This window comes from Apus apus, chromosome 25 (genome assembly GCF_020740795.1).
Source record: "Apus apus isolate bApuApu2 chromosome 25, bApuApu2.pri.cur, whole genome shotgun sequence".
NCBI lineage: Eukaryota > Metazoa > Chordata > Aves > Apodiformes > Apodidae > Apus > Apus apus.
In genome coordinates, this window is record NC_067306.1 from 5,369,715 (window position 1) to 5,388,501 (window position 18,787).

At 46.5% G+C, this 18,787-nt stretch overlaps 1 protein-coding gene across 2 annotated transcripts in view; it reads left to right on the forward strand.

The window, feature by feature from the left end:
• The window catches only part of NSF (N-ethylmaleimide sensitive factor, vesicle fusing ATPase), an 88,154-nt gene that overhangs the window by 58,471 nt on the left and 10,896 nt on the right, over positions 1-18,787 (forward strand). For both annotated transcript variants that reach the window (XM_051640367.1, XM_051640366.1), the window contains exons 13-17: positions 3,090-3,185; positions 3,780-3,936; positions 5,446-5,579; positions 7,414-7,480; positions 7,879-7,958. In XM_051640367.1, the coding sequence (XP_051496327.1) occupies positions 3,090-3,185; positions 3,780-3,936; positions 5,446-5,579; positions 7,414-7,480; positions 7,879-7,958 (534 nt within the window). The remainder of the gene's footprint in view (positions 1-3,089; positions 3,186-3,779; positions 3,937-5,445; positions 5,580-7,413; positions 7,481-7,878; positions 7,959-18,787) is intronic.

Consider the following 18,787-nt stretch of genomic DNA (forward strand, 5'->3'; position numbering starts at 1 on the left):
TGTTGGGCCAAAATGTCACAGTGGGAGAAGAGAAAATGGCAATGCATAAATGCAAAAGAGCAGTCCCCTGCTTTAGGTTGGTATGTGATTGACATCTTAATAATGAAGGTAATAGTAATAGTAGTAATGATAGTAATAATAATAATAGCAACAACAACAATAATGGTATTGATTTTCCAAACGGGAAGTGGATACACTTTGTTTTTCTTTCAAACACTCTGGTGTAGGTTTTTTGTATAATCTTATTGTTTTTTCTGGAGGTGCCTTCAGGCCAATGATGCACTAAGGTATGTTGCTCTCTGCTGCTATATATTTAAAATATACATCATAGACCTGACCTGGTTTTCAGAAGCACCTGTGAGAAGCAGGAGCATGAATTGATCATCAAGGGATAGGATTCTTCTGAATCATTGAGAATCTTCTGATAATCTCTCGAAGTGTGTGTGTTAAAAATTAAAATGGATGACTCATGAAAGGGTAGGGGAGAAGGAACCCCCCCTGTTTTTAAGTGTACAAACAACTTCAGGAATAGATAATAGCGTTTCAAGTACCTTCACTTCCCTCTGCAAATCAGTTGAGGGATCAGCCTGTACTAAAGAGCCCCTGGTTGGATCTCTTTGGCATCCTGTGTCTGTGCTCAGGGGATGTTGCTGTGGGTGTTGCTCTGTGACTTCAGCCACTCTCTGGTGACAGTTGCTTCTTTGGCACAGGGTTGTTGGCCAGTCTGGACTCCACTTTAGAGGCTGAGTTGGCTGCTCTACAAGACAAGCAGAATGTAATGATCTTCATGATGATTTTTTCCATGCTCAGTCACACAATTTCTTGGAGATCATCCTGGTCAACAGAGTGTCTCTGAGATGCGTCTTTGAGGGTCAGAGTAACTTGACTTGTCCATCACCTTGGTCTTAGGCAAAGGTGCTGGAGATGTAAGGGTTATTTACAGGAGGTTGCTGTGCCTTCCAAGAAACTCCTTGAAATCCCAAGTTCCCCCCCCCGAGCTATCAGGTCATGTAGGGCCATTGTAGGTAGAAGCAGGAGGTGGTGTAAGACTTGGGTGTGTTTCACTGGAAATCGTGTGGTAGGATTGGGAAATTCAGAAATTGCCAAAAGCCTTTCAAGGCTGCACTTTGGTGGAGAAGAATGAAGACCTGCCTCAGCTCTGTGCTACTCAAAACCAGGTTTGTGCCTTACCACTTGGCAGTTGGATGAATTGCCCTTCCCAGATCAAGCCCAGTCTGTGCCTAATCCTGGTACCTCTCACTCCCCTTAGGATCCTCAGCAGACTGCACCCCTAGGATCAGTATCTAACTGCCAGCTTTCCTGTCCTGTTGAGTGGAAAAGTTGTTTCAAATCCATTTAATTCCTCATGGGTGCTCAAGGCAATCAAGATGCTCACAGATCTACAGATACTCCCAGGAAGTAGAGCTGCAGCCCTGCTCAGCAGTAGATCTGCAGCAGGTTTAGGGTCTGCAGCCACTTGAATAAAGTCTCCAGCTTCAAAGGCTTGTACACAGCTCTGGTGAGACCTCACCTCGAGTCCTGGGTGCAGTTCTGGGCCCCTCACTTCAAGAAGGATCTTGAGGTGCTGGGACAGGTCCAGAGGAGACAACAAGGCTGGTAAAGGGACCAGAGGGAAAGTCTTATAGGGAGAGGCTGAGGGAGCTGGGGTTGTTTAGCCTGGAGAAGAGGAGACTCAGGGGGGACCTTCTCACTCTACAACCACCTGAAGGGAGGTTGTGGCCAGGTGGGGTCAGGCTCTTCTCCCAGGCAACCAGTGACAGGATGAGAGGGCCTGGCCTGAAGCTGCTCCAGGGTAGGTTTAGGTTGGATATCAGGAAGCACTTCCTTATGGAGAGGGTGATCAGATGTTGGAATGGACTGCCCAGGGAAGTGGTGGAGGCACCATCCCTGGAGGTGTTCAAGGAAAGGCTGGAGGTGGCATTTAGTGCCATGGTCTGGAGATGTGGTGGTGTCAGGTCATAGGCTGGACTTGAACTTAAAGGTCTTTTCCAGCCTTGGTGACTGTGATTCTGTGATTCAAGAATTCAGAACCTCCTGTGGCTCCCCCATGAGCAGCTTTGGGCCACTTCCTGGTAATACCTCTAGTTGGGATTGAGGAAGAGTTTACAGGACAAGGTTGCAGTGATGCTGGCTCTGCTGTGTGTTTGCTTCCAGTCATTAGCTTTGAGAAGTTCCTGGATGGTTTGGGACTGGCAGAAGGTAGCAAGGTGATGGTTTGGGAGTGGTAGAAGGCAGCAAGGTGATGCTTTTCGATGAGAAAGGAACCCAGTGAGCTGAGCCAGCTCCAGCTGATCTATTCCACATGCTGCTTTGAGAAGATTCATGGCTTTGATGGAACTAAAGCAAATAAAGACAAAGCAGAAAGAAATCTACACTGTACCTATATGCAAGACTTTGTTGTACAGAGGGAAGTGGATAGTGTGAAGAAAAAACTAAAAGCTGAAGGAGAGGTGTGTAAAGAATTCTTATTTTTGGCTGAGTTGCTGAAGGTGGTGTGGGTGGATTCAGAGGTGGGTTAAACCAAACTTTGGTTTGTCTTCTTAAGTCAGACAATGAAGGAAGCTTCATCCCCTTCCCATCCAGCACCCAGAAAGTGTAACATTTTTTTCTACAGCCTCTACAATGGAAAGAGTAGTGCCCTGCTCTGGAGGGAACCTGCATAACTCCAGTAACTTTTAGGAATGTGAATGTAGGTGAGATCAGTCTCACACTGGGCACCAGTCTGAGCCTCACTGGCTCTTGGTTTCTGTAGTCAAGGCAGAGCTGCAGAGCTCCCACCCTGTCCTTGGCTGGGGTGACTTCTCTGAAAGGGGGCTCATGGCCATACTCTTCATCTTCCCACCCACTGGAGTGGAACAGCTGCTGCTTCATTACTTGGTGGGGCTGGTGCATTGGTGTGGCTCCCTGAGGATCATGGTTGCTTCAGTGCTAACCAGCAAATGTCCAACCAATGTCTTGCTCTGCAGCCCTTTTCTTCCTGACCCAGACCAACCCATGGTGGGGTCAGTGGATGGGAGCTGGCAGGTGTGGTGCTGCTGTACTTCAGTGTCCTTTATTGCCTTTATTAGGCCAGCAACAAAGTGGAAGTGGATATGGAGAAGGCAGAGAGTTTGCGTGTGACAAGAGGAGACTTCTTTGCATCTTTGGAGAATGACATCAAACCTGTAAGTAGGCACCTTGCAGCTGCTGTAAGGTCACCAGTGCAGCCAATGACACGAAGTAGCAAATCCCTCCTGGGATCAGGGGGGGCACTGGGGGCTGACACACCATGTCCTGGGTTGCAGCAAGGAAAGAAGGTCTGTTTCTGCCTGTGGTGCTAAGGTTCTCTTCTGTACCTTTTGTTGCATGAATCATCAAAAGGAACAGAAAAAAATCAAGAGAGCAGCTTGGAAGTTCTTCTCCTTGTTGTATGGACACTGTCCCTTTCAGGCAGCTTCAGTCGATGGATGATTGTTTTGACATGGGCTGAGGAGGAGGAGATTTAAGCCTCAATATTAAGAATTTGCTTTAAATCATGTGGATCAGAACCTATTGGCAACTTGCACTGATTAGGATTTGTTTGGAGGGTGCATGAAAAGATGTTTCTAAACGTGCAAAGAGTGTTCAGTCCCCTCAGGGGGTTTCCAGGACTGACTGTCTCACTTGAGCATCTTCCAGAGTCTTGGCCCTGGTCAATTTGGAGATGTTTGATTGTTTCCATTTTTTCTGATGTGATGCAAAATTTCTTGGAAAAAGAAATGCTCCCTCTCTTAATACAGGCGTTTGGAACCAACCAGGAAGACTATGCAAGCTACATCATGAATGGGATTATCAAGTGGGGTGATCCAGTAACAAGGGTGTTGGATGATGGGGAACTGCTTGTCCAGCAGACTAAGAACAGTGACCGCACACCTCTGGTCAGCGTTCTTCTGGAAGGTAAAGGGAAGGAATGCAAATGTATAAAAAAGCCCAAATTACTTCTGTAAGCTATTCCTATGTTGCCCAAGTGGTCATTTGTTTTATCCTGCAACTGCACGTAGGCTGAGGGAGTTGGGGGTGTTCAGCCTGGAGAAGAGAAGGCTCCAGGGAGACCCTGAAGCACCTTCCAGTGCCTGAAGGGGCTCCAGGAAAGCTGGGGAGGGACTTTTCTCCAGAGAGTGTAGTGATAAGACAGGGACTAATGGTTTTAAACTGAAAGAGGGGAAATTTAGGTTAGATATTAGGAAGAAATTCTTCACCCTGAGGGTAGGAAGGCACTGGAACAGGTTGCCCAGAGGAGCTGTGGCTGCCCCCTCCCTGGCAGTGTTGAAGGGCAGGTTGGATGGGGCTTGGAGCAGCCTGGGCTGGTGGGAGGTGTCCCTGCCCATGCAGGGAGGTTGGAGCCTGATGGTCTTTAAAGTCCCTTTCAACCTTCACCATTCCGTGATTGTATAAAAAGAAACACATTGGAGGAAAGACGGAATTGGGCTCTTGCATTGTCCTTGGGTGAAAAGTGCTTTAGATACTAAAACTGTCTTCTTGGCCTGGGAGAAATCCTGTTTGTGGAGCAACAGAGAAGTGAATGTACCCAGGTAATAATCTAAATGTGGGTGTTTTACGGTGCCAGCATCTCTAGCTGAGGTAGATGTCTACATTTTTGAAGTCACTGGAGTGATTGCACTGGAGTCAGTGCAATTAGCTGAGTTCCAACAACCCTTCACCTGGGCACACTCAGGTGTCTGCTGTTAGGCAGGGGTGAGTTGCCCTTTATCTAGACTGTTGGTTGCTGTGAAGAGTCTTAGGAAACCTGTTCCAGTATCTATGTTATAGATAATGGAGTAGAATTAGTTATTATTAGTAGTTATTTAGTACTTCCCTCTTTCTTTTCCCGAAGTCAAACCCACTGCTGCACAGGGGTCTGTAACTTTGGAATTAACCTTGACTAGATCCCCTGAAGAATTCTGTGTGCTTGTAGCCAACATGTTGCTTGTATGCAACAGCTTCTTGCTCTCCAGATTGATTTGTACTGGGTGAAGAGGTTAAGGTAAGTCTTTGGTCTCTGCTTGAAGATTCTGCTGTGAATTCAAGCAAATAACTTCTTTCTCGATACTGAGCTGGCATGGTCATGCTGCTTGTTTGCCACAGGAAAGGGGCATCAATGCAGTTCCAGAAGTTTTTTCAGAATACAAACACATGCTAATTTTGCTGCAGTGGCCAGTCCTACAAAACATGTAACATCCTCTTATGTGTTGGGTTCATGGCAAATCAGTCTGCACGTGCTCAAATAGTTGCATTAATTTCCTTCATCTGAGGTGTGGTTGCAGCAGGAGGGAGCATGTTCCTCTGCAAGGAGCAGAGAAGGTCATTTCAGATGAGATGAGAAACACATCTGAAATACCATCCATGCTGAGCCTTAGCAGAGCTGTTTTCTTTCTGTTTTTCTATCTTGTGTGTCCTTTGTTTCAGGTCCCCCCCACAGTGGGAAGACTGCTTTAGCAGCAAAAATAGCAGAAGAATCCAACTTTCCCTTTATCAAGATCTGTTCTCCTGATAAGATGATTGGATTTTCTGAAACCGCCAAGTGCCAAGCTATGAAGAAGGTACTTCTGTGTCCTACTCTTTTGTTTGATGACAACCCAATTCTGTGTTCTTTAGTAGACAGCAAAGTGAATTATTCTTTTGACTGTTTTTTGCTCTCTGTATGTCCTAAATTCCTGTGCATCTATTTATTTATAAAGTTGAATGAATGTTTTTGTGGCACCATCATGAAGTGACTCAGGGAAGATTCCAGGGCTCTGTCATTTGGGTCTGATACGTTGTCATGACTAACAGTGGAACAAAACATCTGTGATGAGCAAGTCTGGGGCTCTGCCTGCAGAGATGAAGGCAGGATGAGCTCAGGGTTACCCTTGGAAAGACTAGATCCTGCTTGAATGGAACTAGGAACAGTTTGGAGGTGGTAACGTTTGGTTAAACAAGAGTTTTAACAGCTTGGGGAGCAGGGGAAGTGCAAACAAGTCGAACATCTTCAATCATTTCAAGTAGCCAGGTGGAAGGATTTCATTGAAGCAATTTCAGCACTTACTTTTCTAGCTGAAGGACACTGAAATGTCACCAGCTCAGAACCTCTGCAGGACTGTGTAGGTTCTAAGAGAAGCACTGTGCTCATGGCTGGAAGTTCAGGTTGTAATTTAGATTCAAAAAGGAGCCTTTTGGACTTGACTTGGGTCAGTGTGTGCTGGAGGTCAGCCTGCAGTGCTGCTGATGTCCTTCTGCTGCTACCTGTGGACATCCAGAGCTTTGCAGGACACTGGTTGGCTGCTCCATAAAGGGTGATGTGGAGGCTGGAACCTGAGTAGGCTCTCCCTGCAATAAGTTCTTAGGAAAAGTAGCCTATATCTGGCTTGGGTGGAAAAGCTTCAGAGTGTGGGGTTAGATCCGTATGACCCCAGTTTGGAAGAATGAGAGGAATAGTGGCCTGTTTTGTTCATTGCTTATGGTGAAACACAGGGCAGCTGGTCTGTGGGCAGGGATAACACCAGGCACCAGTACAGGTTAGGGGTCGGCCTGCTAGAAAGCAGCTCCAGGGAGAAAGAGCTTGGAGTCCTGGTGGACAAGCAATGTGCCCTTGTGGCCAAGAAGGACAATGCTGTCATTTGGGGCATCAAGAAGATTGTAGCCAGCAGGTTGAGGGAGGTTCTCCTCCCTCTCTGCTCTGGTGAGACTACATCTGGACTATTGTGTCCAGTTCTGGGCTCCCCAGTTCAAGAGGGACAGAGATCGACTGGAGAGAGTCCAGTGGAGGCTACAAGGATGATGAAGGGACTGGAACACCTGCCTGATGAGGAAAGGCTGAGAGACCTGGGGCTGTTTAGTCTGGGGAAGAGAAGACTGAAGGGAGATCTTATTAATGTCTAAATATCTGAAGGGTGGGTGTCAAGGAGAGGCCAACCTCTTTTCAGTGTTCCCTATGATAGGACAAGGGGCAATGGACACAAACTGGAACATCTCAACATGAGGAAGATCTTATTGACTGTGAGGGTGACAGAGCCCTGGGACAGGCTGCCCAGAGAGGTTGTGGAGTCTCCTTCTATGGAAACTTTCCAGACCTGTCTGGATGCCTTTCTGAGTGCCCTGCCCTAGTTTGGGTCCTGCTCTGGCTGGGGGGTTGGACTTGGTGATCTCTGGAGGTCCCTTCCAACCCTTGACATTCTGTGATACTTAGAAGTGAACAAACCCAAGCTTTGCATTTGTTGAGTCTCAGTGTTTTATTAAATGCAGGTAGATTCTAGTCTCTTGGTACTTACCTCTTTTGTTCTCTGTTCATTCCTCCAAATACTACTGTATTTAGGTAGAGCACATCAACAGGTCCTGTCATGACTGTTGTAGTTTTGTTGCTGAGGTTTAACAATGAGTCATTTTGCTGTTTTGTAGATCTTCGATGACGCATACAAGTCCCAGCTCAGCTGTGTTGTTGTGGATGACATTGAGAGACTTCTAGGTGAGTGAGGATGATGAGAGTGAGCTAGATCATGTGCTGTGCAGAAATACTGAAATATTGGACAAGGGCTAGTGGATTAAAACTGGAAGAGGGGAGATTGAGGTGAGACATGAGGAGGAAATTCTTTGCTGTGAGGGGGGTGAGAGCCTGGCCCAGGCTGCCCAGGGAAGCTGTGGCTGCCCCATCCCTGGCAGTGTTGAAGGGCAGGTTGGATGGGGGTTGGATCTAGATTATCTTTAAGGTCCCTTCCAACCCAAACCGTTCCATGATTCCATGATTTGCAATATTAAAATGTTGTGAACTGGAAATGATCTGGAACCACTTCCTGTTTTAGACACAGTGAAGTGGCTTAAATGTGCATCTGCTTTGTGGGCATTAAAATACATTTTTCCTTTCAGATTATGTCCCAATTGGACCACGGTTCTCTAATCTGGTGTTGCAAGCCCTTCTTGTGCTGCTAAAGAAGGCCCCTCCTCAGGTAAGAAAGTATTTGAGGGGTGAGGTGCCCTTTTCCTGTGATAGTTGTGACAGTGGAGAGCTCTGAGTCCTGGTGAGAGCTGCCAGTGCTGGTAGTGCCACTGTCTCTGATGCAGTCCAGTTAATCCCATCCTGCTGCTGTTAGTTAGACATTTCTGGGATAACCACAAAGGATCCAGCTTTAATTATCTAATTACTTAAGACTGAAGCTTCTATATTTAGCCTTAGAAATACTGACTAAGGGAACAAGTTTAACCTTCCCCATGTACAACTGAAACATGCAAGCTGTCAGCTTGCTGATGAACTGAGAAACTGCTCAGTCCAAATCAATCCCTGGCTCAACCATGGGCTCCCTCCTGAATTAGGAATCAATTTCTGAGTAATATATGAGAGTCGATGTCAGGGTTTTAATTTATTCTTAACTTGAAATTATCAGGTGTTAATTACAGTGAGTGAGGAAAGCTTAAGATCTTGTATCTCCTGCTGATCCTGTGTATTTGCACTTTCTGGCTTGATGACATTTAAGAACATCTGAGGAGAGGAAATGGCCTGAAGCTGCACCACAGGAGATTTAGACTGGATATTAGAAAGAATTGCTTTACCCAGAGAGTAGTTGGACACTGGAACAGGCTGCCCAGGGAGGTGGGGGAGTCACCATCCCTGGAAGTGCTGAAAAGAAACACAGATGTGGAGCTGAGGGACATGAGTTAAGCACTGAATGGGTAGATTAGGTTATGGTTAGTGGATGTAGGTTATGGTTGGACTTGATGATCTCCAAGGTCCCTTCCAACCAGGATGATTCTGTGATTCTATGATCTAAGTGATAATGTTTCTGAAGCTGGCACTGAGCGCCACAAACAGGCAGGGGCTCTTCTTTATTCTTTGCCATTTTTCCTGGCTTCCAGTGGAATTCTGCTGTGTGTGTGAAAGTATCTGCATGAATAAATTACATAGTAGCAGGAAAACCTGGAAAGTTGGTGTCAGGAAAAAGCAGAGAAGCACAACCTGGATGAACTCATTTTTTTGGGTAATTTTTAATATCCTGGAAATAGTAACATTTGTGTGAATGTTGTTTTCCTTGGAGAGTTTTGTGAAAAGACCTTTCAAATCCAGAACTTTAAACTTGTAATGCCACAGACCCTGAAGTTCCCCTTGTGACTTTCAACCTGGGAGAACAAAGATTATTTTTCCTAGTGAGCTTTCCATGCCATGGAAAGTCTCTAAGATAAAACTCGGATTCAGTTGCCACACACTGAAACAGAGAGGCTGCCTGTGCAGCACCACAACCATCTTTGATCATCACAATCTCATGCAATCATTGATCTATTGCTGAGTATTTCCACCAGGAAATGGTTGTTGCCATTAACTAACAGGGAAAATAGAACTTGATTTGTTTCAGTTGTTAAAGGAACTTGAGATACTAAATTGCCCATTTTGTCACTGCATCCTCTGAACGTGTTTTGCTGCTGAGATGCACTTTTGTTGGCACCCACATCTCCCAGAGAGCAGGGTGCAGGGCTGGAAGCTCTCAGCTATTTGCCAAGTTTCTGCATGTTGCTGGAGATTTGTACTTTGCAATGTTTGAAATGCCCTTGAGGCTGGAAGACTGGGTTGACAGCCACTATTATGGTGACTTAAGCCATAAATTGTTGGAAGGTAGAGAGTTTTCTGAGGAAATGTCACTGTTTGATTGATGATGTGGGGTTGTTGTTTTGGTTTTTTTTTTTTCCTTTTTTTCTGAGTGTTCAATGTCAGCTACTGTGGAAATGAGGACATTGGGTTGAAGGGATCCTTTGGCCTGACTTTACTTTGGCAGTTCTGGTGGCAGGGTCTTCCTGGCACGTTTGTTTTGTGTGAGTTCCCTGAGACAGTCGTGTCTTCTTCATTAAAAAAAAACAGTGTGTCAGAGGCAGAGTCATCCAGGAAGAGGCCTTTTCTTCTGTGAATGTTTTCTGTGAAGATAAAAATTGAGTTTGTACATGGAGACTCCTGGGGTTTTTAAGCTCAAGTGAGAAGCCCAGCAGGGAGAGAACACTGCTGGTTAATCAGCGCCCTTCCAAGTTCCCTCTGAGATGAGCAGGTCCCTTGGGGAGCAATTTATTTGGAAGCAGGGGCTGGTTTCAGGGGTTTTGTTGCAGTTTGAGATGCAGATACATGCTTTAGATGCACACGAGTACGTAAGTGGTACTAACCTGCTCCATGAGTCAAACCAACAGAAATTTCTGTGGAATTTGGACCATGTTTTTAAGTTCATTCCTTGTAAAAATGGAGTGTCCTGGGACATACCAGGCATTTCCCTGTGCTGAGGGAAGTTGTTGACTAGATGATGGGGAGACAATACCTATTCTCCAGTGCTCTTTACCTTTTCACTACTCAGAGGGGCACAAAACACAGAACTGATTTAAAAAGCTCAGAAGTGGGAAGGGTGAAGCAGCCGAAATGAAACCCCAGGCCAGGAGGGAGCAGGAAGCAGAGGGTGAGTTTGGGTCGCGGCTGCTGCTCCTGTCCCTGGGGCCCAGTTTATGTATTCACACCGTGTTGTCACATCCCTTGCAGAGAGTAGACTTGATGTGCAAGCAGCTTCCTATAATTACTGTAGGCTTCGTGTGCAAGAGGAGCATTTCTGGGATGGAATCTTATTAATTATGCATTGAGGAGTGTGTCTCTGATGAATTGGTTTGTGCTGCATTGTCTTAATGTTGTGTGAGAAGGGCAAATACTTGAAGCTTCTGGTTTTCTGGGCTTTCTGGCTTGTTTGTACTTTGCAGAAGTTTTGAGAGTAAACATGTTAGACTTTAAAGAAAGTAGAAACATCTCTGAGCTTGCTTTCAATTCCCAGTCACAGCTTGTGCTTGCTAGTTCCATCCAGCAATGCTTAAATAGTGGTATCTATTACTACTAGCTCAAGAAGACTGAAAGACATTGCATTTTGTTTAGCATTTTTTTTCAAACCAATTAAAAAGCTTTTCTGAAATGGATTGAAGAGGAGAAAATAAACCATGTTCTCTTGGGTCTTTATTTCAATCAAGGTTCTCTGTGTTGTGCAGGAGAAGAGACTGGGGGGGATAGAAAGCCTGAAAAGGGCTGTCGCAGCAGGGAGCCGGGCGGGAGAAAAGGACTTCTCTGAGAACTAAGCAGCAGCAGCTCCGAAAGCCGAAGCTGCTTCATCTACATGCAGAGTCACACAAGGCATGGAAACACTCACCAGCCTCACAGAGGTTTCACATGTGCTTCCCTGCTGGTTCCTGTGAAAAGCTGACAATCAGCTCAAAGGGAAGGCCCACGGCAGCATCCCCGCGCTAAGCTGGATGGACAATTTGTGCAGCGTTACCGAACGACTGGCTCAGCCAGATCCTCTCGACCACTCTGGTGGATGCTCTTCCACTGCTCCCAGAGGCCCCCATCCCCTCAGCTCTCTGGGACACTGGAGGCTTTTGCCAATTGATGAAAGTTGATGGGGGAAAGAGGGGAACAATCTCTTTGTTTGATATAATCCCAGATGCATTCCCGATTCCATGTCACTTGGTGTGAACTGGGAACAGCTCCAGTCAACGGTGACGTTACGTTTATACTTGTAAACCTGAGGAATTGTGTTTTCTCCCATTACATGTGAAGAATTGTTGATACCCCAAAACATATGTATAAAAATATACAAGAGTCCCAGGCTGAGTGAGCAGCTGGTGGGTGGCCAAGAGAGGCACTTCAGCATTACCAGTACTTGGTTGTAGGAGAATTCAGAGTCCCTTCAACTTCCCTTGCCAAGGGCTGGTTAAATTTGCTGAAATTCTGTAATTTGAGACCTCACTGGCATGTTAAGACTCCATTTGCTTGCAGCAGAGTCTGCGTAAAATTCTTTTATGTTCTGGTTAGTTTCAGTAGCCCATGCAATAATGCAGTGCCCATCAGGAGATGAATACTGTGTTAGAACAATCAATCTCCTGATGCTTGAAAATGGAGTAGTTTAAAACTACCTCCTCTTGGGATCCCATAGTTCTCTGCATGATTGTTTCCTTTATTCAGATCAAATCCATGTAGGAGAGAGGTGAGGTCTAGGGTTCTCCTACATCTGAAAGGCAGTGGGCCAAGACATGCACCTCTCTACTGGGTGCACCCCCATCAGTATGGAGGGATATTGGGCTCCCCTCTGGGGCCCTTTTATTGCAGGATGAATCCAGACCTCAGTGAGGTGCCTGTGCCTCATCTCTGTTGCTGTAAGAACAAGGCCTTGAACTGCCCTGAGTCAGACACCGAATGATTTTAAGCTGTTGAAAAGCCAAGTTCCACCTTACTTAGTAGTTGCTCTGGTCTTACATGTGATTTTTGGGAGTTGACCTTGGATCCTGATCTATGGATAGAGGATCACAGAATGTCAGGGGTTGAAAGGGACCTATGGAGATCATCAAGTCCAACTCCCCTGCCAGAGCAGGACCAAAACTAGGGCAGGGCACTCAGAAAGGCATCCAGACAGGTCTTGAAAGTCTCCAGAGAAGGAGACTCCACAGCCTCTCTGGGCAGCCTGTCCCAGGGCTCTGTCACCCTCACAGGAAAGAAGTTCTTCATCATATTGAGGTGGCACTTCCTGGGCTCCAGTTGGAATCCATTGCCCCTTGTCCTGTCACAGGGCACAAGTGACAAGAGCTTGTCCTGCCTTCTTGATGCCCTCATGTATTTATAGACATTCATTAGATCCCCTCTCAGCCTTCCCTTCTCTAGTCTGAAGAGTCCCAGATCTCTCAGCCTTTCCTCATCAGGCAGATGTTCCAGTCCCTTCATCCTCCTTGTAGCCTCCACTGGACTCTCTCCAGTTGATCTCTGTCCCTCTGGAACTGGGGAGCCCAGAACTGGACACAAAACTCCAAGGGAGATCTCACCAAGGCTGAGCAGAGGGGCAGGAGAACCTCCCTCAACTTGCAGGAGGACACACTCTTCCCAGTGCACCCCAAGATACCATTGGCCTTCTTGGCCACCAGGGCATATTGTTGTCGCATGAAGAGTTGTTGCCTGCCAGGACTCCAAGGTCCTACTTCACAGAGCTGCTCTCTAGCAGATGAGCTCCTAACCTGTCCTGGTGCATTTTGTTGTCACTTTTGCAATGGCTGCAGTAGGGATTGAAGATCAAAAAAGTGAAGATTTCTGAGAATGGGGACAGTGTTGCTCAACATCTCCCAGCAGCAAGAACAGATCCTGTGGTGTGTTCCCACTGCAGAGCAGTCGTTCCAGTCTGCCTTGATGGCTTTTCATGCTTTTGTGCTAATGCCTGAGGCAAAACATGTCTGACTTGCAGGTTTTTCACTTGTTTGCTGAGCAAGTTGCCTGAAACTTTGAAAAATGTACAAGGGGCTCCTGATGCTTTATTTTCTTTTAGTAACTGATACAGCAGAGATTCTGCTGATTTTGAGGTAACTGGTTTTCTGGTGGGTCAAGTTTAAAGGCAGCGAGTTGAGGTGCATAGTTTCTTTTGAAGAAAGCAGAGAGGAAAAAGCAGTCTGCTTGGGGTGGAGTTAAAAAATGTCAGGTTTTGCAGAATAGCCTTCTGCTCTGAGGAGGTTTCAGCCATCATCAGTGGTTTGGGGTCTGGAGTGTCCTGGACGGGACAGCAGATGAGACGGATCTGCAGAGATTGGGGTTTATTGCCTATAATGTTGGGGTCTTAACTCCTTCAAGTAGAGGCACAAGCACAGTCACATTGTGGGGAAATTGGGAGATTGGAACAGAAGTTGAAGTTTGAAGGCAAAAAGGAATCTTAATAATGAAATCTTACTTAGTTATTATCAAGTTTTATACAAGGCCTACAACATTAATTATCAATCTTAAATGATTCTATAATCTTTAAGCTTAATGATGGAGATTACTTAACATTAAGTTTGCTAATAAAGACAATAAGGGAGTTAATATTTCTCACCCTCTGCCTGCCTCAGCTGGTGTCCCTGGATGAGTTTTAATTCTCCAGAATCAGTGTCTCTGGCAGGTGTCCCCACTGGAGAGGAGAAGGTCCAGCAGCTCCTGGGAAAGTGTACAGGAATTCCCCCGATCAAAGGTGGGACCAGGCTTTTATAGAATGAAGTGGATTGACTGCTGTCATTTGACCATTAGCCAGACCTCCAACATCCTTCATTGGAGAATAGAAGGAAAACAATAGAAAACCCCACAAAGACCCTGTTCTCACCAAGCAAACTCTTTTGTTTATCTGTTCATTCTCACTTTATCTCCATTTCAGGCCTAGTTGTGGCTGGGCTGAGCTCCGTGTTCTTCAACACCGGAGAGCAGCTGGTGTCATGAACACCAGCTTGGCCTCTGTTTGTACCTTCCAAGGTTGTTACCAGCTCAGAGCTTGCTGGGCCTTTCCCTTCTCATGGGAACCTTTCCACTCCAGACCTGAGCCTGCAAACCTGAGACACAAAAAGCAGTTGAATCATAGAGGGAAACTGAGGCAGATGTATTGACGTGGAGTGTCCCGCTACATGGAGTGTGGATCCTGACAGAGAGAGCTAAAAGTTGCTGGTGGGTCTGACCTCTGTTAACTAGTCCTGTTGGTTGTTAAGCTGTTGCCATTCTTAGTGTGGTGCTTGCTTGTGGTTCAGCTGAGCTGCCTGCTGAAAGCAAACATCCTTTTGTGCAGTTTGAAAGTGATGCTTGATCATTCCATGTGGTGCTCCCCACCACTCACTGCCCCCTCACTCTTGTCAGAAGCAGCAACTTGCCCCCTCATCTCCTCTAGGATTTTGCAGACCTTTCTGTTTATGCCTCATCAATTTACCAAGGGACTATTAAGGGAAGTTATTCCATGGTTCTGCTCATCCCCATGGCATTCCTCTGAGTTCTCCAGTTCAGTGCTGTATTTGAAATGATATTTAATGGCCAGGATTGCAGTGTCTGGGAAGTGGGAGCACCCTTCATTCCTGCAGGACAGGAGTGGCTTTTTTTTTTTTACTCTTTTCCTAGTCTAAAAATGTCTGAGTGTTGGCATTTAGCATAAGGTTTAGCATGAACTGGCATTTTCACAGAACCTGCCACAATAACCAATTCCAGTGGCTTTTCTAAATGGTAATAAGTCGTTTAGAGTCATTTTTCTGTGTGTAGTAATTCTCTGCTGGCCTGATTTACAGCAAGTTTGGGGACTCTGACTAAATGGGACTGTCAGTGGTTTGGTTTTCCACACAGAACCAGTTGTTTAGAAAATAGTTTGGTGTATGAGCCCAGAGTGTAGGCAGCTTCTCTAGGAGGGGGTACGTGTCATCTGGGCTGCATTCGGAGAAGCGGAGGCTGAGGGGAGACCTCATTGCTCTCTACAGCTCCCTGAGAGGAGGTTGTGGTGAGGTGGGTGTTGGGCTCTTCTCCCTGGTGACCAGTGATAGGACAAGAGGAGATGGGGTCAAGTTGAACCAGGAGAGGTTCAGGCAGGATATTAGGAACAATTTCTTCCCAGAAAGAGTGGTGAGGCCTTGGAAGAGGCTGCCCAGGGAGGTGGGGGAGGCACCATCCCTGGAGATGTTCATCAAACAGGCAGACGTGGTGTTTCAGGAGATGGTTTAGTGGTTGGGGGTTGTAGGGTAGGTGGTTGGGCTTGATGATCTTGAAGGTCTTTTCCAACCTTGACGATTCTATATTGTGATTAACTAGGGAGGAAATGGGGAGAATGAGATCATATCTGAAGTTAGAGGAGGTAAAGCTCACCTCACTAATTACATTTCTGTGCTGCTGACTTTCTTTCCTTCGGAGATCTTTTAGTCTCTGACAAAACCCCCAATTAGACTCCATTTCTGTTATAATCAGGCTTGGACTTCATCAGTGCAGAAGCTGCTCAGGTAGCATCATCCTTCAAGGCACTGATGTCCTACCTGCTGTGCCCACGCTGGTGGCTGGGCTGTGGGAGCAGGTTCTGCCTAGCTGGCTGCAATTGAGTGGGGTTTTCCCTCCTAAAATGCTCATACTTGATGGGGAAACCCTTATTAACACAACCCCTTCCCCAGGCTGTCCTGGATTTGGGGAGTTCCATACAGTAATAAACAATTTGTTTAAAGAATTGCTGTACCTTGGGAAGCAGATGGGTCTTGGTGGTGCTTTGTGCTTGTAAGAAGGGTTGGTGCATGTTTTGGAGCTCTCAGTTCTGTTCCAAAGTCTGTTTTTCTCTGCCCTTGTCCCCCAACACCTTTCCTGGATCACCAGAAACCTGTTGGAAGGTGCATGGCAAGAAATGTATGACATGTTACAATTTTTTTACTAAGCCAGCAGAAATTCTCCTCACTGGGCTTATACTTCTTTTTTATAGCATCTATAATATCAAATATATCAGCCTTACTTATGAATTTAACAAAAACTCACTGAGGACTTTATGTTGAGGAGAAATGGAGCAACCATGAAGGTAAAGTGCATCAGAACCGAAGTGACATTTTCTCCATCAGATCTGCTGATTGTTCCTGTCTCTGTGTTCTGAAGATTTTAAGCATGCATCAGTTCTCCTTTCACATGTGCTGTTATCCCCAGAGTATCTTAGCCAGTTGAAGGCAACTTTTAACCTTGCCCTTGGGTGGTAACTCTAGAGCAGATCTCAGAGGTGTTTGTACCATGCTTGTGGCTCACCAGCAGGTGATGGTTCAAGAGTTCTTGGGGGGCTCATTTCATATGACTTCCATGCCCCTGTTTAAACTCTTTTACCAGCTTCTTCCAAAGATTAAGACCACTAAAATTTTGTCTTCATATAGGTAGAAAGCTTTTGGTTGTTTGCTGAGCATCATTTATTCTTCTTGGTTAAATGCTTTACCAGAAAACAAGCACCCAATGGGGCTTCTGAATTCCTCAGCTTTCCTCCTTGTAGGAGTGTGGATCAAAGTAGGTTATGGTTGGACTTGATGATCTTCAAAGTCTTTTCCAACCAGGATGATTCTGTGATTCTGAAGTGCCATTCACTTACTTTCCACTGAGTGCATTGGTTCTTCATCGTTGCATGCAAGATCTTACTGAATAGCTCCAGCTGGGCTCCAACTTGTACCACAAGGCGATACTTTCCTGGCCTTGCTACTCAAAGACCATAAAAAAGGAAACAAATATCATGCAATTGGAAAGCCCTGGACAGGCAGCAACCTACAGCATAGCTGTGCTTTCTGGGGCCCTGCTCTGCCCTTCTCAAGGCTGCCTACAGTCACTTTGAGACACCCAAACCTTCTGCTTGCTGTGTGCCACCAGCAGGTGGTTGTGGCTGGTGATAATGGATTCCCTGCTCCCACTGCAGGTTTAAACTGGTGCTCCTGTTGGCACTTCAGGAATTGGCTGCTTTTCCCATGAAGTTGCCTGGTTGGTTTCTGGGGGTTTCCCCCTCTGAAGAGTTGAGGGAGGTGCTGAATGTGGTGTGTCCAGAGATGTGGAGAGTGATGAGAAGATGAAGGGTCAGCACAGGTTCCTGACACTGCCTGTCTGTAAAGCTCCAGCCCTGGGGCTCTGGGAGTACTGCAATTCCTCACCAGTTCTGGGGCTTCCTCCTGGCCCATCACCCAAAGCAAGAGTGTCACCTGCTCAAACACAAGGAGTCAGTGAGTGCAGTGACACTTTGGGACAAATGCTGCAAAGATGCATCATCTTCATCTAAGATGTATCATCTTCATCAAAGATGTTTTAAGTTAGACAAGTTTTCATCCTATGGTAAAGGAATGCAAAGCACTTGGGAAATTAATCCTGACTGCTCCATGGAAGGTGCTTGGCCAGGCAGGCCAGTCCTCAGGCCCGGGCTCTGCGCGGACTGACTTGGAAAAGGGACTGATCCCAGCAGCTCATCCCAGCAGCTCCTTCCACCAGGCTACATTTATCTGTGTCTGGACACGGTTGTGGTTCAATTCCAATAGCACTGAAGTGGCAGCTGCAAAACAAACTAATGAAGATTGATTTTTATTGGCAGCTGCAGTTTCCCGGTCAGTGCTCTATTAGTCCCAGTCAGTGCTCTATGACTCCCAGTTGTTGCTCTGTTGTGGCTCAGGCCACCTTGGTATTGGTGTGTGCAGTGCTGGTTTGAACTCCAGACATGGTTCTGCCCTTTCCACAACCACACTGACAGTGGGAACTTGGGGCATCCTCTACTCTCCAAGCATGAGCTGGGAAACCATTGGAACTGGCCATGCACTGGCAGGGAATTCCCAGTGCCCACTGGGTTCCTAAAGACAGGCTGTTCTCCCAAGAATTCAGCTTCTGGGAGTGGGGGTTTGCTCATGGTTTTCAATTTTCATGAGGATTCAGCTATGTATGATGAAGTTAGAGGGACAGGTAAGGTAGGAGAGCTGTGGATCTCCAGTGGACCACCCTGGTGGTGATGTTACTCAGACCTCTGACAGGTTTAATTCGATTTAATTCTGGGTCCAGTCCTGTCAATACACTCATTGATGACCTGGATGAAGGGACAGAATGTCCCCTCAGCAGATTTGCTGATGATACAAACCTGGGTGGATTGGCTGATGTGCCAGAGTGCTGTGCTGCCATCCAGAATGACCTGGGCAGGTTGGAGAGCTGGATGGGGAGAAACCTAATGAAGTTCTACAAGAGCAAGTATAGAGTCTTGCATCTGGGGAACAGCAACCCCATGGATCAGTACAAGTCAGGGGGTGACCTGCTGGAGAGCAGATCTGGGGAAAAAGACCTGGGGGTCCTGGTGGCCAACAGGCTGACCATGAGGCAACAATGTGCCCCTGTGGCCAAAAAGGCCAATGCCATCCTGGGGGCATCAAGAAGAGTGTGACCAGCAGGTCAGGGAGGTTCTCCTGCCCCTCTGCTCTGCCCTGGGGAGGCCCCAGCTGGAGAACTGGGCCCAGTTCTGGGCTGCCCAGTTCCAGAAGGACAAGGAGCTGC